The sequence below is a fragment of the Ranitomeya variabilis genome, chromosome 1 (genome assembly GCF_051348905.1).
Source record: "Ranitomeya variabilis isolate aRanVar5 chromosome 1, aRanVar5.hap1, whole genome shotgun sequence".
NCBI classification, from domain to species: domain Eukaryota; kingdom Metazoa; phylum Chordata; class Amphibia; order Anura; family Dendrobatidae; genus Ranitomeya; species Ranitomeya variabilis.
The window spans coordinates 590,264,103-590,287,544 of NC_135232.1; the positions used below are offsets into that span (position 1 = coordinate 590,264,103).

The 23,442-nt window shown below is 46.6% G+C and overlaps 1 protein-coding gene across 1 annotated transcript; it reads right to left on the reverse strand.

Annotated features, from left to right (window-relative positions):
- Window positions 1-5,575: 5,575 nt before the first annotated feature.
- On the reverse strand, window positions 5,576-20,945 carry LOC143797805 (uncharacterized). Its single transcript, XM_077281088.1, has 3 exons — window positions 20,829-20,945; window positions 12,007-14,023; window positions 5,576-5,688 (listed from the first exon to the last, which is right to left on the reverse strand). Exons 2-3 carry the CDS (start codon window positions 13,799-13,801, stop codon window positions 5,576-5,578), a joined length of 1,908 nt encoding a protein of 635 aa, XP_077137203.1. The 5' UTR covers window positions 13,802-14,023; window positions 20,829-20,945.
- Window positions 20,946-23,442: the final 2,497 nt, after the last annotated feature.

Consider the following 23,442-nt stretch of genomic DNA (forward strand, 5'->3'; position numbering starts at 1 on the left):
ATACACTGGGAACTTCCGATTGCGATTTCCGATATCACAAAAATATCGGAACTCGGTATCGGAATTCCGATACCGCAAATATCGGCCGATACCCGATACTTGCGGTATCGGAATGCTCAACACTAGTGATGAGTCTTCTTGGGAATTATGCAACAAGTTTCTCACAACTGGATTTGGGGATCCTCTGCCATTCTTCCTTGCAGATCCTCTCCAGTTCCAGAGATGCTCAATTGGGTTTAGGTCAGGGCTCTGGCTGGGCCAGTCAAGATTGGTCACAGAGTTGTTCTGAAGCCACTCCTTTGTTATTTTAGCTGTGTGCTTAGGGTCATTGTCTTGTTGAAAGGTGAACCTCAGGCCAAGTCTGAGGTCCAGAGCACTCTGGAAGAGGTTTTCATCCAGGATATCTCTTTACTTGGCCACATTCATGTTTTCTTTAATTACAACCAGTCACCCTGTCTCTGCAGCTGAAATACACCCCCATAGCATGATGCTGCCACCACCATGTTTCAAAGTTGGGATTGTATTGGGCAGGTGATGAGCAGTGCCTGGTTTTCTCCACAAATACCACTTAAAATTATCACCAAAAAGGACTATCTTCGTCTCATCAGATCAGAGAATCTTATTTCTCATAGTCTGGGAGTTCTTCATGTGTTTTTTTAGCATATTCTATGTGGGCTTTCATATGTCTTGCACTAAGGAGAGGCTTCGGTCAGGCCACTCTGCCATAAAGGCCCGACTGATTGAGGGCTGCAGTGATAGTTGACTTTGTGGAACTTTTTCCCATCTCCCTACTGCATCTCTGGAGCTGAGCCACAGTGATCTTGGGGTTCTTTTACCTCTCTCACCAAGGCTCTTCTCCCACGATTGCTCAGTTTGTCTGGACGGCCAGGTCTAGGAAGACTTCTGGTGGTCCCAAACTTCTTTCATTTAAGGATTATGGCGGCTACTGTCCTCTTAGGAACCTTGTGTACTGCAGAAATTCTGTTGTAACTTTGGCCAGATCTGTGCCTTGCCACAATTATAACTCTGAGCTGATTGGACAGTTCTTTTGACCTCATGCTTCTCATTTGGTCTGACATGCACTGTGAGCTGTGAGGTCTTATATAGACAGGTGGGTGCCTTTCCATATCAAGTCCTATCAGTTTAATTAAGCACAGCCGGCCTCAAATGAAGGAGTAGAATCATCTCAATGAGGATCACAAGGAAATGGATAGCATGTGACCTAAATATGAGTGTCTGAGCAAAGGGTCTGAATGCTTATGACCATGTGATATTTCAGTTTTCCTTTATTAAATTTGCAAAATGTTCTACATTTCAGTTTCCATTCCATTTCATTCCAGTCAAGATGGGTTGCTGAGTGTACATTAATGTAAAAACAATTTACCAAATGGCTGCAATGAAATAAAGAGTGAAAAATTAAAAGAGGTCTGATTACTTTCCATACCCACTGTATGTCCAAATCCTGTTTTGTGGGGGGTTCAGATGCAAGCCCTGACAGAACCAATGAACATGGACAAAAACACAATGTCAACGCACCTTAAGGGAAAACCTAAATGACAATGTCATACTGGTTGAGGCTTTGTGGTGATAAGTTTTGTAGGGTGTGGATCCACAAGGATTTCCCTTGTTTCAGCAATCTGATATATGGTTACCAACCCTCATGGATCTGTACACTTTTTCGATCACCTAAAACCTTAGTTGGGCAACAGAGTGTCTTGCTTCCTTAAAGTGTGTCGGTAAAGGGAGCAAGATTATACCACAACGTATTGTAGACTTGTGCTTAGAGTTGAGGCCTCTAATGTGTTAGGTGGTTTCACCAATGTACTAAAGTGTTATGATCCTGGTGGTAAGGAACACATGAACTGACACCCAGAGATTAAGGGGAGGAGAGAGGCTAAGCACACTGCAGAGGAAAAAAAAAAAACCTCAGAGCTTCTCTTATCCCTCTTTTGCGATGCATTAACACTTTATGGGCATGCTGTACTGTTATGATCCTGGTGGTAAGGAACACATGAACTGACCTGATGGGTAAACCAAAAATAAAAACAAGCTCTGGGAATGTGGGAACTTTACTGACCACAATCCTGATCCTATCAACACACACTATAGGCAGCCGTGGAGTGTTCCTGACTCGGCCTAGACGCCTCTACATAGCCTGAGAAACTAGCTACCCCTAGAGAGAAACAAAGCCTCACTTGCCTCAGAGAAATTTTCCCCAAAGTGTAGGCAGCCTCCCGCAGATAATAACGGTGAGTTAAGGGGAAAACACAAACATAGAAATGAAAACAGGTTTTAGCAAATGAGGCCCGCTGATAACTAAATAGTCAGAAGATAGCAAGGAATCTGTGCGGTCAGTATTAAATACTACAAAAATTATCCACGCAGAGAATACAAAAAGACCCCCACACCGACTCACGATGTGAGGGGCGCAACTCTGCACCCCAGAGCTTTCCAGCTAGCAATAAAATAGCATATAAGCAAGCTGGACTGAACTCATCATATACTGAGAAACATTTTCAAAAAACAATGAGCAAAAATGGACTAGTATGAACTTAGCTTCTCCACGAGGAGACAGGTCACAAGGGAAGTCCCAGAGAGATCTGAACCAGTACTGAATACAACGACAGCAGGCAACAAGTAAAGGTCCAGATGGAGTTAAATAGGCAGCAAGCCTAGCAGGAAACGAGGCAGCTGGAGTCCAGCTACAGACCAGCCGTAACACTCAAAGCCACCAGAGGGAGCCCATGAACAGAACTCACAAAGTACCACTCATGACCACAGGAGGGAGCCCGAGAACGGAATTCACAACACTAAAGATAAAGACCACCCAGGCATTTGATCATGTAAATAATGAAATTGCTGTTGCAGGTGAAATAGACTTTGGCTATGTTTTGCCTGTTCTGGAATGTGAGAAATGATTGGATTTACTAATGTTGGAACAGCTGAGGCAGTGTAAACTGGGAAAGTGCTTGATTTTGTGTTGCCCAGAAATGGTTGGCATTTGAGACTACCTATGTCAGCTCTAACCAGGAAGTCACTGATGCTTCATAATCATTTAAAAAACATTTTTGGGTTGAACTTTAAATGATGGGTTATGGTAAATTGTAGACCCAGTCTAGTGTTATTCAGTGATAAGACATAGGTAAGCAGAGTAGCAGAGAATATGTAATCAATATAGCGATGTCTGCAATTGGCAAATAATTTGAATAAGACATATACAGTATGGAAGCTCATCTTTAAAGTGGCTAATGTAGCTATTTGCATATGGGGGTGCTACATTCGAGCCCATAGCAGTCCCCGGTAGCTGAATGTATCAATTGTCACCATAGAGGAAACAATTTGAATGAAGTACCAGTGATAGAAGCTGCATACAGAACTCGATCTTGTTATTGGAGTGATTGGTGTTGGTCAGAAGTTGTTTGGTTGCTCATTGTCTATCTTCCTGATGTATTGAGATGTATAACCTGTTAACATCATTAGTGACAAGTATGCTGTCAGGGTTAATGGTGTTGAGTCTGTAAATGATCTCAAGAAAGTGGCCTGCGTTTAAGATGAATGATCTGGTTGACTTGATTAATGGTGTGAGGATTTTTTAAGGAAGATAGAGAGTGGAGATAATGTAGAGTCTGTGGAGGCTACTATGAGGCACCCAGGTTGGGTTTTTAGGGATTGATGGATCTTGGATGTGATATAGAATATTGGTGTATTGTGTGTTTGTGTTTGTCCGAAAGGTGCAATTTTGCTATCTATAGTTCCTTTTTGTAGATAAGAATGAAGATGATTTTGGACCTTTTGTCTAATGCTAGTGGTAGGATCCTGATTGACTGGTTTGTCAGTGTCAGCAAGTTGGCGGTGGATTTCATGAAGTTAATTACTTTAATCCATTACTACAATGGCCTCACCCTTGTCTGCCGATTTGATGACTGTCTTGAGGTTGTGAATTGCATTTTTTCTTCCACGGAAATGTTCTTATGTGTGCGGTAGTTGCCCAGACATTGTTGATGAAATCTCTATCAATCAAGTCAATAGTGGTCTCAGTTGCATGGTGGGAATGTGAGGGGGGTAAAGGTAGAGATAAGCGAATCTTTATAGATTTGGTTTGGTTTGGCGAATATCCCGATGTTTGCCGAACGATTCATCGAACATAATCGAAACCCATTCAATTCAATGGAAGGCAAAGCCAAATGCAAAGACAACACCTTTAGGAGGGCCAAAAAGCTTCCCAAACACCACAAATTAGGGGCAGACACCAGGAAAAGATGCATCAATTGACCCAGATTACAAATAGTATAATTGCATACATGGGAAAGGGCCTGGCCTAGCATTTATAGCTTAAACAAAACATTGATAAGTAACAGGTGGATGACTGACAGGTGTAGGCTGGTGTGCCCTGAGTGCCCTGTCAAATTCACGTAACACACAAAGGAGACTTGTAGTCCAAATATTTCCAAAAGGTAGAGACAACAGGAAAAGTGGCATCAATTTACCCACAGTAGAACTTTGATAATGGCACAGCAGCAGTCAGCCATGTACCATGCATGAGGTATCAGGGTCTGGGCCAGTATTTAGAGCTTTGAATTGAAGTTTCAATGAAGATGAGGTGGGTCAGGGACTGGTGTAATCCTTCTTATCTGGGAGTCCTGATACCTCATGCAATAGCTGAAACTGGATTTTTGCTCAGCCACAGAAATATGGCAAATATCAGATTGGTAGGCCACAAATGCTATAAAAATTTAAGGATAGTAACACAGCTAGTTGATTCAAATTAATTAGAGGCCTGCCGGTCTGGGAACCCTACTGCCACAAGTAACACACATGAACGAGACCCAACTTGGAGTACAAACATTTCTCAAAATTATTAACACACACCACATGTGTGTAGTGGCAGGAGTACATGAAGGAATATAATGGACAGGCATGAGATATGCAGCTCTTTAGTGACAGTGGTATCAACAGCAGTACAGTATGGAACATGATGGACTGGCAGAAAATGTTTGGCTGTGAAGGAGCAGTAGCATTCAGGAAACAGCATTGGTAGAACATTCAGGCAACAGTATTGGTATCTTTTGGGTAGGTGATAAATGTACAGTTCCCACTATCAGCAATGGCTGATCTATTAATTGTCACGAGGCGTGAATCCATCTGTGATTTATTTTCACAAATGTAATCTTATTCACAATTGTGGTGGGCAGTCTTGTGTTCTTCAGCGTGATGATGCCACAAGCCATGTTGAATACCTTCTCTTATAGTAAACTGGGGGCTGAACAAGACAGCATATTAATGGCAAATTGGGTCAGTCCCTGCCATTGACAGAGAAGTCCATGGGGTCAGGGCTCAGAGTATCTGCCTAAGGACACAGTCCAGGTACGACTGAACCTGGTTGCTCACGCAGTGCTTCTCCATTTTCTGATTTACATCAGATTGGCGAACAGCTGGTGCTGCTACTTTGGCTACTTGCAGTGGAAGCACTGGCAGAGTTGGTGATGCTATCACTCATTGGGGAGGTAGGAGGCCTGCCAGTAACACACTTGTACCAACATGAGTCTGAGGTAATATGTAAATTTTGACTTCTTTTCTACATAGTTACTGGAATAATTTCATCTTCTTGTATTTCTTTGTGTCTGAGTTTCGGAATTTCACCAAGTACTAGAAGCTCAATCTCTACTTCACTGGAGAGTAAGCTAAGTTCTTCAAAATTCAAGATGAAGTGTTCACATGGAAAAGGCAGCTGATATTATCCAACCAACATGGCAAAGTGATAAAAGATGACTGGTTTCTTTAAAAGGTGGTTGGTGCTTGTCATAGTCTGCTATCCCAGGTTACCTCCAAAGAAACACCTGCAGTCATCATTGCTTTGCATCAAAAGGGCTTCACAGGCAAAGACATTGCTAATTGTAATATTGCCCAAAAATCAACCATTTAACGGATGATCAATAACTTCAATGAGAGAGGTTCACTTTCTGTGATGAAGACTTCAGGGCAGTCAAGAAAATTCAGGAAGTTCCTGGACTGCCTCCTTCAGAGGATTCAGTTATGTGATCGGTTGAACACTAGAGCAGAACTTGCTCTAGAGGGGCAGCAGGGAGGTGTCTATGCATCTGTCTGCACAGTTAGCAGTTAGATGACAGCTTTTGGTTAAGGTTTTTGGAGGCTAGCCTGGTGTGAAGATCAGCATGAAAGAAGCCATTTCTCTCCAAGAAAAATATCAATAATGGATTGACATTCTGAGGGAAGTACAGGGATTGGCCTTTAGACTCTTTTTTGAGACATCTGGAAGATGATTTTTTGGAGAAGAAAAGGTGAGCACTACTATGAGTCTGGTGAGAGCAGTAAAGCTTTATGAGACCATTTATCTATAGGGTTGCTTTTCATCAAAGGGAGTGCTCGCTTAAAATTTTGCCAAAGAACCCTGCCATGAATAAATAATGGGATCTAAAGATCCTCCAACGACAACTTCTCCCAACAATTCAGCAATTTAATGATAAACAATGCTTTTTACAGCATGATGGACACCATGTCACCAGGCATAAGAGATTACTAAGTGACTCGGTGGGCAAAACATTGAAATTTATGTTCAACTGCCAGGGCAGATTGCAGAAGGCTTGAAAAATAATGATCAACACTAAGTATTTAGTTATTGCATAAACTTAATATATTTGTCAAAGAAATGTAAAAACTTATGAAATGCTTATAATCGTACTCTAGTAAATAAACAGCTGACTAAGGTCTAAAAGCACTGAAGCAGTAAACTTTGGGAAAACCAAAACTGGCATCAGTCTCAACACTTTTGGCCATGACTGTATTTATCGTTTTTTTCAGTTTACTGTTGAATCATCCATTTTATTAATAGGACCTAATAAATACTTTCCATCATCCGTTATTGCTAACATGACATGCTGTAATATCTGTCCCCATTTCTTAAATCTTATTTCAAATTCTTCTCTAGCAGAGATATCCAAATCTGCCTGTCCTGCTCCCCCAAACATATTTGGCACAAAAGATAATTGTGACCAGGGACATGTAGTATAGGAAAGCGTTTCTTCTCAGTTTCAAAGTAGGCATGGCCAATTTCTACAGTTTTACTCTTGTCTTGGTCCACCTGGTTAGTGGCTAAAGACTCATTCCGATGTCCGTGAAGCATGGACCACGATGCACGGACTGTTCACAGTCCTCCTGGCCCAAACTTGACAGCATCATATATGCGATACTTGAATCATGTTTCTCTCACATATGAATGAGGCTTAAAGCCCATGGGAGGTCCTAGTATTTCTTGAATGTTCTCTTTCACTTCCAATTCATACTTTTGAAGTGTTACGCATAAACCATCCACCATTAGTTGATTTTTTAGCATCTATGTATTCGATGAATACTACATTAATATGTTCCATTATGGGTGTACCAGGTGATACAACAGTAGGCTTAGGCTTTGGAACTTCCTTTTCTTCTCTCATCATTTTTTGGGCAAGTTCTTCAGAGGAGCCAACCTCTCTTCGAAAAGACGTCTTCTGGCATTGCGTCACTTGGTTAATGTTTGTGGTCCCAGAACTCTCCAGGTGACATCTCAGACTTTTAAATAATTTATCTCTTTGCCGAAAAAAAGAATTAAAACCTTAAGACTAAAGTTCAAGGATGAAGATTGAAGTCTAAAGACTGGGACTTTTCTTGTTTGATGCAGAAAATACAGCAGTAATGGTTACGGCAGTCACAGACACTGCACAGGTTAAAAAAATATTGGGTGTGGCAGTCAAACATGGCAAAGGTAAGAAGTGTAAAAATTAGTACTATGGCACAAAACCTTTAACCGGTGGTGTTTAACCCCTGAAAAATGAAGCAAATATTTGTTTTTGCTCTTTTGATTTTTCCAAAAGCCATAACTTTATTTTTACACTGATTGCTTTTTTATTCTTCCTTCGATGGAGCCATGTGAAGGTTGCTTTTTTGAATATCAAGAGGTAAATTTCGCTGGTATCTTTTTGGGATATATGTTATGTTTTGATTGCTTTTTATAGCATTTTTAATGTGATGAGGTGACAAAAAAATGGAAATTTTGGCATTACAATTTTTTTTCTTTACAACATTTATTAAATGAGTGAAACAATTTTGTATTTCGAAATATACGAACTTTACAGATGCAGTGATATAAAATATGTGTATTTTTATTACTCACTGGAGCAAAGGGTGGATAATTTAAGTTTTTGTTATTTTTTTTTGTATGTTTTTGAATTTTTTTTTACCCTTGACTATTTTTTAGTCCCTATATATTATTGTAGTTTCTAGTCCTAATCAGCCACTCGATGGGCTTCACAGGAGTACCTAAATTGCATCAACGGGCCTCTGGCAGTCATGGCAGTGCATTGGCAAGCTGTCGGTCGGCTGGTGGGAGCCCAGAGCAGACACAAGGGCAGGCTTGCGCATTTCAAATGCCGATGTTAGTGATTGACATAATTATTTACTGGGTTAACAGCAGCAATCGGTGTTTGATCTGTCTGATCTGGCTGCTGTTGTTAAAGGCAGATGTTGGATGTCTCAAACAGCCTCCATCTACGTTGTGTGGAACAGGCTCAGGACTAGAGCTTGTGTGGCACCCCTGAGGGTCCAGTTGCCACAGAGGTACTGCACCTCAGCCAGAGGTGTGGTACTCTGCTCTCCGGTAAGGAGGGGACACTACCCAGTACGCACACACTAGCTTCCAAAACTAGACCTCTATAGGCCTGTAGGGAACTAGGTTGAGGGTGTGGGTGGAGAGAGTAGATTTGTCATTGAAACGAGGGAGGAGTTAGTTAGGGAGTTAGACAGTTGGAGCTGGGGACTTGAGCAGTGAGGAGCTCGTCCCAGCACCAGGGGACAGAGAGAGAGAGGTTCCAGAGAGTGAAAGAGGAAGAAGGGGTCCTCAGGGGCATGGGCAGTGAGGAATCCACCCATAGGGCTCGAATCCACGCTGAAAGTAATTGGGTGGAGGGACCAGGTCGCAGTGGGGGAACCGTTCTCCAGACTAGTGTAGAGCTACAAGGCTCAGCTAGCAATCAGGAGGCTGAAATAATTGCTTCAAATTGTACCACACCTCCATTCACTACTAATTTACTTAGATTTACAGGAAACAGTAGATTAGTTCCAAATAGGGGGCACATCTAGATAAGTTCCTTAGGGGGTCTAGTTTCCAAAATGATGTCACTTGTGTTTTTTTCTACTGTTTAGGCACATCGGGGGCTCTGCAAACGGAACATGACGCCTGCAGACCATTCCATCAAAGTCTGCATTCCAAAACATTACTACTTCTTACAAACCCCGATGTGTGCCCAAACAGTAGTTTTCTTCCACATTTGGGTTGTCAGTCTACTCAGGACAAATTGGATAACAACCTTTGGGGTCTAATTTCTCCTGTTACCATCAGAAAAATTAAAAATTGGGGACTAAAAGATCATTTTTGTGGGAAAAAAATAGGATTTTTATATTTTCAAGACCGGGCATTATATACTTTAGTGAAACACTTGGGGGTTCAAAGTTCTCACCACACATCTAGATAAGTTCCGCGTCTCTTAAGGGCAATGAGCGTAAACCTAAGGAGTGGCCATCATGGTCGCGGATAAAGAACTGTGTTTGTTTTTTCCCCCTCCTCCCAGTTTATTTGCGCACGTTTGCGCACCCCCTGCTGGATCATGGGCCTGAAAACCCTATGAGGGTTGGCTATCAGGAATTGTGCATGCAGCTGCTGTAAGGACTGACTTCTTTAACCCGGAACTTTGCCCCATTTTAACCTTGGACTAGCCCCTTCTTAAGCACAGCTCACTAATTTGTATATTCCCTCAGTTTTATTGTTAGAGTAGGGATAGAAAGAGTTAATAAAAGGGGCCGGTCTAGCCAGTGTGTAAGGAGCAGGAAGTTCCTGCTTCCGAGCAGAGCCCGGGCAGGTCTGCCTGTGGTAGGACGTGTGTCCCCGTCTGGGACAGAAAGGACCCCGGCTGGGGAAAGGATTGCCACAGTACTGTCAGGCAATAAGAACAGGCACTAGGACTAAGACCGGTTTCACAAGTCAGTGGCTCCGGTACGTGAGGTGACAGTTTCCTCACATACCGGAGCCACTGACACACGTAGACACATTGAAATCAATGCATCTGTGCAGATGTCATTGATTTTTTGCGGACCGTGTCTCCGTGTGCCAAACACGGAGACATGTCAGTGTTCGTGGGAGCGCACGGATTACACGGACCCATTAAAGTCAATGGGTCCATGTAAAACACGTACCGCACACGGACGTTGTCCGTGTGCAGTCCGTGTGCCGTGCAGGAGACAGCGCTACAGTAAGCGCTGTCCCCCCCACATGGTGCTAAAGCTGCCATTCATATCTTCTCTGCAGCAGCATTTGCTGTAGAGAAGATATGAATAATCCTTTTTTTTTTGTTTCTGGTGTTTAACATAAAGATCCCTGTCCCCACCCCCCTCCCACCCCCTGTGTGCCCGCCCGCTGTTATTAAAATACTCACCCGCCTCCCTCGCAGTGTCCTGTCCTGGCCGCAGCTTCTCCTGTATGCGGTAACGTGGGGCCGCCCATTACAGAAATGAATATGCGGCTCCACCCCTATGGGAGGTGGAGCCGCATATTCATGACTGTAATCGGCGGCCCCACGTGACCCCTCATACAGTAGAAGGTGCGGCCAGGACAGGACACTGCGAGGGAGCCGGGTTAGTATTTTAATAACAGCGGCGGGCGCAGAGAGGGTGGGAGGGGGGTGGGAACAGGGATCTTTATGTTAAACACCAGAAACAAAAAAAAAAAGGATTATTCATATCTTCTCTACAGCAAACGCTGCTGCAGAGAAGATATGAATGGCGGCTTCAGCACCACGTGGGGGGGGACAGCGCTTACTGTAGCGCTGTTTCCTGCATGGTGCGTGTGGTACCCAGTCGGCACACGGGCGGCACACGTGTGCCGCACATGTGCCACACTGATGTGCCACAGAAACGCATGGGCACACGGACACGGATAATTCCGGTACCGATTTTTCCGGTACCGGAATTATCTGGACGTGTGAGACTGGCCTAAGGTGGTGCACTCCAAGAGACTGTTAGCTCCCAGGAGCTTGTACATAGGGGCAGTATTATAGTAGTTACTAGATGGCAGCCCGATTCTAAAGAATCGGGAGTCTAGAATCCATATATACTTTATTTATTCAAATGTAAGAATGTCGGGGTCGTAACGACAATTAATCCTCATTCACCAGTCATTCCAAATTGTAATGTGAGCGCAGAACATCTGGTACCGAAAAAGAAATGATTCAGACACGTAGCTGATTCAATCTTTGCTGATGCTCTGGCGTTCAGCTCAGTGGGTAGCCGAGCAACAACTGTGTTTTATTTTCCAATACATAGTACTAAAAAGGGAATGCAATGGGTGGGGTTTAAGCAGCATACATCTAGTGCTTAGTCTCTCTGATTCGTCGAACGTCTCCTGGTGAATTCCTCCTCTTCTGCTCATTCCTTTAGTTTCGTTTCTGAGGAAATGAATCTTAGGCTTCGGACACTAAAACCTAAAACGAAACTAAGCTCTGGCGGCCATCTTTAAATACAATTACATTTGCATTAACTAACAGATAGGAAAAACTTATTGTTTCACAGTATAAAAGTATAGCAGTACAAAAAGAGTATAAAGTTATATAAAAGTATAAAAAGTATATAAGAAAATACATTTTCACCTTGACAATCCCCCCTAAACACTAAGTTTTTCCCTTAAAGAAGGATCCTTCGAGACTGTCCATGTGATGGGAAAAGGGGAGGTGGATTTCTTCATCCAGACACCTCAGAAACTCTCCCCTAGCGAGAGGCCTCCAGGCAGCTGAACCCTTCACTAACCTCACATGGAGTTCTCCCACTGTCCCTAAACTAAATCTCTTAGCATCATCTGAGAATGGGGGGTTTTGTCTACTCTCTTGAGAGGAATATACTTAGGGATTTCCCCTGGATCAGTACCATTGTACTCTGGTGGGTCTACTTCTTGATTGAGGAAGGTACCAGTCGGAGTTGCTTTGACAATGACCTTTTTGTACAAGGGAATAACACAACAAAGAATTATCGATCCAATTACAAGGAGGGCAATCAGTACCAGACAGGCCTGTTGAAAGAATCCCTTGAGCCCACCCAACCAACTGGAAAAGAAGGATGTGTCTACTCCGGCATTAGTTTTCAATTCTGCTGCTAACCCAGTTATCTTTTTAAGGGCTATCATGGTTTTTCCATTCACTCCAGTGTTCTGAGGGATATAGGTACAACACTCCTCTCCCACCATCCCACAAACTCCTCCTTTCTCAGCTAAAATCATATCAAGGGCTAGTCGGTTTTGAAGAGTCATTCTAGTGTTAGGGCCCAATTCTTCAACTATACCCTGGAAGGCATCTTGGCTAAAATTGACAAACCTTTGTTCACTGTAATATATGTAATTGATCCATTCAACATTTTTATTAATCTGCACCTGTGGGATTATAGAAGCAAAGCCGGCATAAATCTGGTTCTGGGCTTTAAACTGGTCCGGTACCCCCCTTGGCACTCCAATGGCATCAATATATACTAGTGGATCTTCTTCATAACTCATGTGGAGCTGATCGAGACTTCTCCTCTTTCTGGTAGGTTCATCAGGTATCTTTGGATCCCAGGGTAAAATCTTGAACTGCATGGCTAGTTTAACAAGGGTGCATTGGCCTATCCAGGCATTAGGCAACCTAGGACGGAGCTTACCATCCCCACATAACCAATAAATGTCGTACATATAATGTGTATGTTTGATTAGCAAGTCAGTAGCTAAAGAACTGTTCTCCCTGCAGAAACCTGTCTCGAAGATCCCTACTGGTGTACCTGTAGTGTTATAGGAATTGTAGCAGGTGTAATTGTCAGCTAATACAGTTACTTCTCCTGGAACCTTTAGTTTGGGTTTCTCATGAATTAGTGGGACATAGTCTGGGCAATCAGTAGGCTTCAAACCTTTCAACAGATTCATAACACAGGCAGTGATGTTGTCATCAGGGAAAAGCAATGCATGTGTGTAGAGATGTGTATTCGCAGCAGCACAAGCAATACATCCTACAGAGATGTTCTGGACTTTTACATTGTATCTTACCCACTCTAACCATAGGTTTTTCCTTGGGGCTGTTTGTGTTTCTATGGAGAAAACCTCTTGCCACCTGAGACCTGGAATGGGTATCACTTCATTAACTACACTTTGCAAACGCTCACTTGGGCCTGTTTTAGGTATACTGGTAACAGGGGCCTTGGTTGGTCTAGAGCTAATATCCTGGAGCTGTATATGGCCTAAATACGCATGGGGTCCGGCACTAAATACATAATTATAATTTCTTCCCAATACAAATGTCTGCAGATCAGCAGATTGGGCGTTTTCAAGATTCAGGAGGAGGGGGTGACAACTTTTACCCCATTTACAGCCCCTAAGTGGTTGCAGAAGGGCTGTTAGATGCATTCTCTCACGAAGACTCCTACCCGTCCTATCCTTAGGGAACATGGCTTCGCTAGGTTTATATCCCCAATCTTTCCCTGTACTCCAGGCAGCATCTGTCCAATAATGACAATTATCATTGTATTGTCTGGTAACACACATATAAAACTGGATAGTTCCCCCTACTATCCGTTCAGTCTCAAGGCACTTGACTACATCACAGAAATCAAATCGCCAGATATTCACCGGGGCTGTCAGATTTACCCAGAGAATAGTGGGGCCAGAATTCTTATTTACAACAGGGGCCGAAGAGGTAGGGGCGAGGATGGCCCCCAGTCCCAAGGTCAAAAACAACAGCAACATTTCCCTTCAGTCACTTCTGTGATTAAACACTGGTTCGGTCTCTTTTGCAGTGTGAAGCGTGAATCCAGGTGCTCTTTCCTTCAAGTTTTACTGCAGTGGGGGTGACCAGGATCACCGTGTGGGGTCCTTCAAATCTTGGCTGGAGACAATCTCTGCGCACAAACTTTTTCACATACACCAGGTCTCCTGGCACAAAGTCATGGACCACGTCACCTGTGGATTCTGGAAGAGAAGCAGAAACTGTAGAATGGGTGTAGACAGTTCCTTAGACAATGCAATCACAAATTGTACAACTTTATCATTTGTCTCAGACAACTCTTGAGGCCTAATATCTCCTATTTTAGGTGGAGCACCGAAAAGAATCTCAAAGGGAGTCAGGCCGTGTTTTCCCTGTGGGGTGTGTCTGATATGGTATAAGACCACAGGGAGCAAATCTGGCCATGGGAGTGGGTGGTCCTGGCTCATTTTAAGCAATTGTGTCTTAATTGTGGAGTTCATTCTCTCAACTTTGGCTGAACTGGAGGGGTGATAAGGGGTGTGTAGACCCAAATCTGTCCCTAACATGTGCCACAATTCCTCGTAGACATTGGCAGTGAAGGCTGGGCCTTGATCTGATTCAACAACTTCGGGTATTCCAAATCTGCACGAAATTTCAGTGATGAGCTTCTTAGCTGTAGTTTTGGCAGTCATATTGGTCACTGGGTAGGCTTCAGGCCATCCTGAGAACATATCCACAGCCACTAGGACATACTCATACTTTCCTGACTTGGGCATTTGAATATGATCAACCTGAATTCTCTGCCAAGGGTAATCTGGTTTGGCAAGATGCTGAAGTGGAACCTTGGCGGTGGCTGTTGGGTTACAAATGGCACAGACTGGGCAGGCTCTTGAGTAAGCTGTGACAGTGGTAGAGATTCCTGGGGCCCAGTAAAGCTTCTTGATACAGGCTAGTGCTTGGTTCTTTCCTCGATGAGTTGATCCATGAGCCCATGCTGCGACGGCTGGATACATTCTTTTGGGTAGACAGGGTCTCCCATCCACCTTATAGAGTCTAGGAAATTCGTATTGTCCGGCCGAACTACGATTCCCATGAATGGCTCCTGCAGCTTCCCACTGTCTCTTTTCTTCTCTAGAAGTCAACTTTTGTTCTTCCCACAATCTTTCTTCAGGTGGTCGAGCTGGCTTCCAGCCAGATCCGGTGGCAGGGTATTCCATTTCCATGTCTTCTATCAACTTCTTCTTCTTTCTTCGGGCTTCAGACTTCTCAAAGTCTCGTTCTTCTTCGGCTTGGGTAGCTTCTTTGGTTGCTTGTTCCTTTGTTTGTGCTCTGGTAAGCACAGGCATCACGGGTGTAGCAGTGTCTTCCCAACAGGGTTTTTCTGGTGCTGTTTCTTCTTCTTCCCACTTTGCTGAGACATTCTTTATGGCAGCAGCTTTGGCAGCTTGGTCTGCTAAATGGTTTCCTCTAGTTTCCTTCGAATTGACTTTCCCATGAGCTTTGACCTTGATCACCGCAATCTGTGCGGGGAGCTCTAGTGCCTTCATCAGGGCTTTAATCCTTAGTGCATGTTTAACAGGGGTTCCTGTAGCCGTAATGAACCCTCGGGATTTCCATAGGAATCCGAAATCGTGACAGATTCCATAGCCGTATCTTGAGTCAGTGTAGACATTGGCCGTTTTCCCTTCTGCTAGATAACATGCTTGTTGTAGGGCCACAAGTTTGGCTTCCTGTGCTGACAGGTGAGGTGGTAGAGCTTCAGCCAGAAGGACTTCTGTGTCAGTGGTGACAGCATATCCAGTGTGGAACTTGCCATAAGAGTCTGCAAATCGGGATCCATCAGTCCATAGTTGCAAATCAGGGTTGAGGAGTTCCTGAGTTACCACATTCTGTGGTGCAGAAATTTCTTGCTCCAGTGCTTTTACACAGTCATGTGGGTCACCAGGTGATCTCCAGTCTGGTAAGTCCTTATACCATTCAGGTAACTCCCCCCTAGAATGTGGAAGCAAAGTGGCTGGGTTGATAGTAGTACATTTCTGGAAAGTGATGTTGGAAGGCAGAAGTAGAGAGCACTGAAGCCTGAGATGTTTTTGGCTCGTCAGATGCTTAGGAGATGTTTGTTGAAGGACAGCAGAGAGATCATGTCCAGCTTGAATGACCAAGTCATGACCAAGGGCTATGTCAGCAGACTTGTCCAGGAGAACATGGGCCGCATGTACAGCCTTGAGACAGGATGGAGCAGTTCTGGCAACAGGGTCTAGTCTGGCTGAGTAGTATGCCAGAGGACGGAAACGATCAACATGTTTCTGTGCTAGCACACCAGAGGCATATCCTTCAGACTCTGAAACAAAGAGGTGGAACGGCTGAGTGTAGTCAGGGAGACCCAGAGCAGGGGCACTGACAACAGCTTCCTTGAGAGTCTCAAAACAGTCCTTTTGCTGAGCATAGATATACGGATTTTCAGCATGTTCCCAATCTGGTCCTCCAGTTTTAAGACAGTCATACAAGGGTTGCATGAGTCTTGAAGCATCCGGAATCCACTGTCTGCAGTAGGTAATGAGTCCTAGAAAAGACTGCATAGCAGAGTACGTCTTCGGATAAGGGATGTCCTCGATGGCATGTTTTCTGTCCTCGGTGAGGTGTCTCGAGCCTTGAGAGATACAGTGTCCGAGGAAGACAACTTTCTCTTTGCACCACTGGACCTTGGCCTTTGAGACTTTGCAGTTAGCAGAGTGGAGGAAGAGGAGTAAGGACTCAGAAGCAGCAAACAGATTCTCTTCAGTTCCACAGAGGAGTAGGTCATCAACATACTGGAGAAGCGTGACATGAAGATTCTGTAACACCCACGGATCCAGGGTCATCTTCATAGCATGAGTGAACTGGTTAGGGGAGTTCTGGGCACCTTGAGGTGTCCTGGTCCAGGTTAGCTGAGATCCTTGAAACGTGAAAGCAAATAAGAACTGTGAGTCTTCATGAAGCGGGACACTGAAGAAAGCATTAGCCAGGTCAATGACGGTGAAGAGTGTTGCTGAAGTAGGCACTTGGGAAAGCAAGGTGTTGGGGTTGGGTACCACAGGAGTTTCCAAGATGGTGGCTGAATTGACTGCTCTGAGGTCCTGTACGAGTCTGTATCTCGGAGGGTCTCCAGGAGCTGTCTTTTTCTTTACCGGAAACAGGGGCGTGTTGCAGGGTGAAACACATCTGATTAGCACTCCAGACCGCAGGAGGGAGGTAATCTGAACTCCAAGGCTCTGCTCTTGGACAGCCTTAAGTGGATACTGAGGTAGTCTGGGGTACGGATGCCCAGGTTTGAGGTGTACTTTTACTGGAGGCACTTTGAGCAGACCCACATCTTCAGGTCCAGTTGACCACAGAGCGGTAGGTACATTGGGCAAATCCGGGGAAGGTGTCGTTTGCAGAGTCATCATCATCAGAGGGAAAGCTTTAAGGACACAGCGATCCTCAGCGCCTTGTTGTGAGGCAGGGTCCTGTAACTGCAGTTCCATCCCTTGATCACCGAAGGTGATGGTAGCATGAAGCCTTTGAAGGAGATCAGCTCCTAGAAGGTTGACAGGGCAGGTTTCAGACACCAGAAATTTGGCAAAGACACCAGAGAAAGGGCCAGCTGAGACAGGAACAGTGAGTGGTGATGAGGTTTGTTGGCCTTCAACTCCAATACACGTAAGGAAATCTGAAGACAGGGAAATCGTAGGAGGCAGCTGAGATGAAGAGATAACAGAGGTGGCCACCCCAGTGTCCACTAAGAACTTGAGAGGTTGGCTGTCCACTTCCAGGGTCACTGCACCGCAAGATGAAGAAGTACAGGTGGCGGGAAAAGTGGGCACCGGTTGGCCTGAACTTCATGAGTGTGGAGGAGGAGGAGATCTCTGAGGGTACCCCCTGCGAGGACAACTTCTTCTCATGTGACCAGGGCTGGCACACTCCCAACACAGAGGCCTCCCCTGGTCATCACGAACTGGTCTGTCCCTGTAATTCCGGCCTTCGGGCCCTCTCAACCTCAAGGGTGGTGGTCCATATCGATCCTGAGCCTGATACACCATAACAGGTACTTCTGAGACTTCTGCCATATACATGGCTGGTTTCTTCTTGCCTTTGTCCTTCTGTGCTTCCTTCTCTGCTTCTTTCGCTGCTTCTTTTTCTGCTTCTTTCTCTTCCCTTTGAAGCAATTTCTGATAACTCTTCACAACAGTAAGGGCCTGTTTTAGGGGACCATCAGGTAATTCGGGACGAAGCTTCATGACCTTATCCTTCAGTGGATCTTCCAGACCATCAATAAAAGCACGGACCAACAAGGCTGCCTGCGTCTTCACATGGGTTGAATAACCCAAATCTTCAAACTGCATAGTTAGTCTGGCAGCATATTTCTCCACAGCTTTTCCAGATTCTTGTCGTATATCCTGTATTGATCCTGCTTCGTCACAGAGACGATCCTGGGCCCACTTTGTGAGTTGAGCAATAAACTCCTTTCCAGACTTGAACTTATTGAGAGGTCCTGCTTTAGTGGGATCCAGTTCCTTCATAATGGTGGGGAGGAAATATTCGGAGGCTCTGATAGAGGTAATACCTGATAGATCAGACCATGTAGCCCCGTAGATGCTCCTAATCTGCTCCAGTCTCCTCACATACTGCATGGGAAATTTGTCTGGGTCACATAACTTGCTGACAATAGCATCAATCTGTACCGGAGTGAAGGGTTTGTACTTCAGCTTCAGTTCTTCTTCTTCGTCATGTGTCACTACCTCGCCCTCCGGGGCAGTTGGGGGTGCTGTGGGTGTTATCTCATCCAGAGGCTTTATACCCGTATGCATCAGTGGCACCATGTATTCAGCTACCAAGGGCATGATGCCCTCTAATCCAGACTCGTGGTAACAGACGATTCTGACTTCTTGTAAGTCTAGATTTGGGGTTGATTGGAGGCAATTCTTGATGACTTCAACATGTTCCTTCATACAGGGGCCCAGTGGGTATCCAAAGAGTCCTGAAGATATCAATGGTACAGCCAAAGTTCTACGAGGAAGTGTATCTCTCCCTAGCCGTCCTGCAAGAATGACCACTGTCTGCAGGGCAGTCTGCAACATTGTACGGCAGTGTTCGGGTGTCCTGTTGTCGTATATAGGGCCTGCAGTGTGTAGCACTATATTACAGGGCAAATTCCCTCCCTGGGTAGTCATAGCATCTCCTGGATGCAAGGGGCCATAATTGACAAGGTAGGCCTGACACTCTTGGGCTATGGATGGGCCCCCCTTTTTAGCTATCTGTTGGGCCAAACCACCTCTATGTGACAGGGCAGAATTAGCTGGGTTCACTATGGCTCCCACCTGGTGTGTAAGTATGTCCCCATAGCCCACTGAGAAGAGAACCTGGGAGCCCTGAGGTGTGATGTAATAACGTGAATGACAGGGGAACCAGATTTCGGGGTCATGGGGCAGCTTAGAAGATTTGTTGAGAGGGGTAGGTAGTGGGCTCCTTCCAGGCCGGGGGGATTCGAATGGACCTAATAGCATTGGCAGGGCAGGGGGAATTGTGGCGGCCTGGTTGTCCAGGTCTTCTGATTCTTCATCATCTCCGATAGCTTGGCGTCTCTTACGTATTACGGACTGGAAAGCTGCACTGCCGGTCAGAGCTTCGAGGGTAAAGGGACCCTGACCTGGCGTGTTTACAAATATCACAGTGGGTTGCACTGGGAGACCAGACCCCGAGACTGAAGTGGATACGGGAACATTGGAGGTGGAGGCAGCATCAGTCGGTGCTGGGGGTTTCTCAGGAAGTGGTGGTCCCTGATAGTACTCGCCGGAAAGTGTTACCAGCGGACATAGTGGCTGGGGAGGAATTCCAGGTGCACCAAGATGGCTGCTGGAGGAAGTGTGGCATGCCCCACTTCCTCCCATGATCTGGGCGGACCCCTGAGGACGGCCCGCCCCACACACACGGCAGATTTCCACCCAGTTTGGATACTGCACGCCACAAGCAGGACACACCCACGCTTCTGGAGAGTTTGGCCCATCGCCATTATAGGGTGGTGTTTGGGACTGCATTTTCATCACCAGTGGCACGGCGGCCATTTTACAATCTGTAAGATCACAGTTCAAAGGCATTTTATAACCAAACACGGGCTCCGCATTATCTGATCCACCCTCCCCATCGACTTCTTTCCATCCTTCATTCTTCAAGCCTCGCGCAACTCGCAGATGAGCTTGTGCTTGTTCTAACAATCCTTTATCTTTCAACATGCCTCGTTTGTTCTCTATGAGATTATTCCACATAGCCGGCTGTAGTCTCCCTGACGAGGGCAATCCTACATGCTTATACAATCTCTCAACATTCTTGACTGCCTTCTTGCCCTCTCGTGACTGAACTATTGCCCTGACTTCCACAGCATCCTCATCTAACTTGTGGGGCACTGATTTCTTCTGCTTTAAGAGACGCAACATGACTCACAGAATACTGTGATTTTCTGCAGTAAAACCACTAGCAGCGATATCAACGGTGGTGTCCCACAATACGGAAACTCGCTCAACGTATTAGAAAAAGATTTTCTGTCCCTAACTTGAACACCAACGATTAACAGACTATCCTGCTACGATATTCTAAACAGTCGGGAGGCGGTCTCCTAGTGAGAGCCCTCCACAGAAATACAGGTGGTCCCTGCTCGGGACGTCTTAATTACCTAGCTGGTACAATATCACAGAGGCTGCGTCTCCTATCCCTTCCTCTAAGCTGCCCCACAATCTACAACTTGCACAATTTTTCACTCCACTTCACTACTAGGCAATAGTCACGGGTAGGATGATTGAATGGAGTACAATGACCGGTAAAGGAGGTGTGGTGTACAGAGGTCGCACAGGATGCGAGTCTCTCAGTTGCTGGTTCAGAGCGTGGCACAGGATCACATTCGATCTCACCACTCGACCGGTCACTCTCCAGACCCAAAAAGAGACCACAGACAAACCAATAACGGCTGAGACACTAGCAAGTGTGACACATACAGTGTATATGATCGCCACTTACCGCGTGCAGAGGGTGATCAGTCCTCGAGGTCAGCCACTACGGGTATCATCCACAGACATCCAGGCATGGGTCCAGAGAGTCTCGGATCGCTGGCCACGGCCCCACGTTGGGCGCCAATTGTCACCTTGACAAGAATAATACAATTAATAATTAATAATAATTAATAAATAATAGTAAGAAAGAACAAAAAATGGCTGCACTCACCAGCTCTTGACAATTCTTGACAGTACGGCACATTTCTGATTGGTCGCTCGCAGCAGGCGGCAACCAATCAGAAAAGTGCAGCGCACCACGAAGGCATATATCTTTGTCCACCCTGAGCGGGTGTAGGACGCTGGTGACGTCACTTATCTCCGGACATTATCTCCGGACAAAGCCACGGAAGTTGGCACAAATTGCCGGAAGTAGTATTCTAGGCAATTATATATTAGATTTTAATGTTATCAGTGTTTACCTTTGAACGTTTATATTGTATTGTCCTGTCACCAGCCATGTGTACGATTATCGGCCAAAAGCCTCTCTGGAACCAATAATTACCCCATGTAAAGGTATCTTTATAAGTTAAAGATTCAGAATACTATGACTTTTATCATATCCTGAACAGTCAAGTTTTTTATGAACTGTTAAGGTTTTCTGGTTGAAGTAAAAAAAACTCTGAGTGTTTACAGTTTGAAACCATAAAATGTTGAAAAATTATGTCATTCTTGAGTATATCACTCAATGGTGCTCATAAACGTGTCAAATTTGATCTATAATATACTTTAATATACGTTACTTTAATCTTTAATATACTAAAGAACAGGGCCCCAGACATCACACAGGGGGTCTGAAACACCGCACAGTGGTCCAAAATATCGCTGTGCTCTGCCTGGGGCCCCATATGCTGCCTGGGGCCCCTGTGCTCTGCCTGGGGCCCCATATGCTGCCTGGGGCCCCTGTGCTCTGCCTGGGGCCCCTGTGCTCTGCCTGGGGCCTCATGTTCTGCCTGGGGCCCCTGTGCTCTGCCTGGGGCCACTGTGCTCTGCCTGGGGCCCCATATGCTGCCTGGGGCCCCTGTGCTTTACCTGGGACCACTGTGCTCTGCCTGGGGCCCCATATGCTGCCTGGGGCCCCTGTGCTCTGCCTGGGGCCTCTGTGCTCTGCCTGGGGCCCCATGTTCTGCCTGGGGCCACTGTGCTCTGCCTGGGGCCCCATAGGCTGCCTGGGGCACCTGTGCTCTGCCTGGGACCACTGTGCTCTGCCTGGGGCCCCATATGCTGCCTGGGGCCCCTGTGTTCTGCCTGGGGCCACTGTGCTCTGCCTGGGGCCCCATATGCTGCCTGGGGCCCCTGTGCTCTGCCTGGGGCCCCATATGCTGCCTGGGGCCCCTGTGCTTTGCCTGGGGCCCCTGTGCTCTGCCTGGGGCCTCATGTTCTGCCTGGGGCCCCTGTGCTCTGCCTGGGGCCACTGTGCTCTGCCTGGGGCCCCATGTTCTGCCTGGGGCCACTGTGCTCTGCCTGGGGCCCCATAAGCTGCCTGGGGCCCCTGTGCTCTGCCTGGGACCACTGTGCTCTGCCTGGGGCCCCATATGCTGCCTGGGGCCCCTGTGCTCTGCCTGGGGCCACTGTGCTCTGCCTGGGGCCCCATATGCTGCCTGGGGCCCCAGTGCTCTGCCTGGGGCCACATATGCTGCCTGGGGCCCCTGTGCTCTGCCTGGGGCCCCATGTTCTGCCTGGGGCCCCTGTGCTCTGCCTGGGGCCACTGTGCTCTGCCTGGGGCCCCATATGCTGGCTGGGGCCCCTGTGCTCTGCCTGGGGCCCCATATGCTGCCTGGGGCCCCTGTGCTCTGCCTGGGGCCCCTGTGCTCTGCCTGGGGCCCCATGTTCTGCCTGGGGCCCCTGTGCTCTGCCTGGGGCCACTGTGCTCTGCCTGGGGCCCCATATGCTGCCTGGGGCCCCTGTGCTCTGCCTGGGGCCCCATATGCTGCCTGGGGCCCCTGTGCTCTGCCTGGGGCCACTGTGCTCTGCCTGGGGCCCCATAGGCTGCCTGGGGCCCCTGTGCTCTGCCTGGGACCACTGTGCTCTGCCTGGGGCCCCATATGCTGCCTGGGGCCCCTGTGCTCTGCCTGGGGCCACTGTGCTCTGCCTGGGGCCCCATATGCTGCCTGGGGCCCCTGTGCTCAGCCTGGGTGTAGGACACTGGTGACGTCACTTATCTCCGGACATTAGCTCCGGACATTAGCTCCGGACATTAGCTCCGGACATTATCTCCGGACATTAGCTCCGGACAAAGCCACGGAAGTTGGCACAAATTGCAGGAAGTAGTATTCTAGGCAATTATATATTAGATGGGCATTTCCTGAAGGAAATACATGGTGCTTGAACAGCGCTACCAGCTTTACAGCAGCACTTTTCACACACGGGACTGGGGGGCGCGCTTACTTTTGCACCCGGGGCCGGGGGCGCGCTTACTTTTGCACCCGGGGGCGCACTTACTTTTGCACCCGGAGGCGCACTTACTTTTGCACCCGGGGGCGCACTTACTTTTGCACCCGGGGGCGCACTTACTTTTGCACCCGGGGGCACACTTACTTTTGCACCCGGGGGCGCACTTACTTTTGCACCCGGGGGCGCAC

Coding starts and splice junctions, on each gene's coding strand:
- LOC143797805 (XM_077281088.1), bottom strand. CDS start 13,801: ATGTTGCTGTTGTTTTTGACCTTGGGACTGGGGGCCATCCTCGCCCCT. Junction 5,689..12,006: donor TGTCAAAGCAACTCCGACTG/GTACCTTCCTCA, acceptor TGAATTTTGAAG/AACTTAGCTTACTCTCCAGT.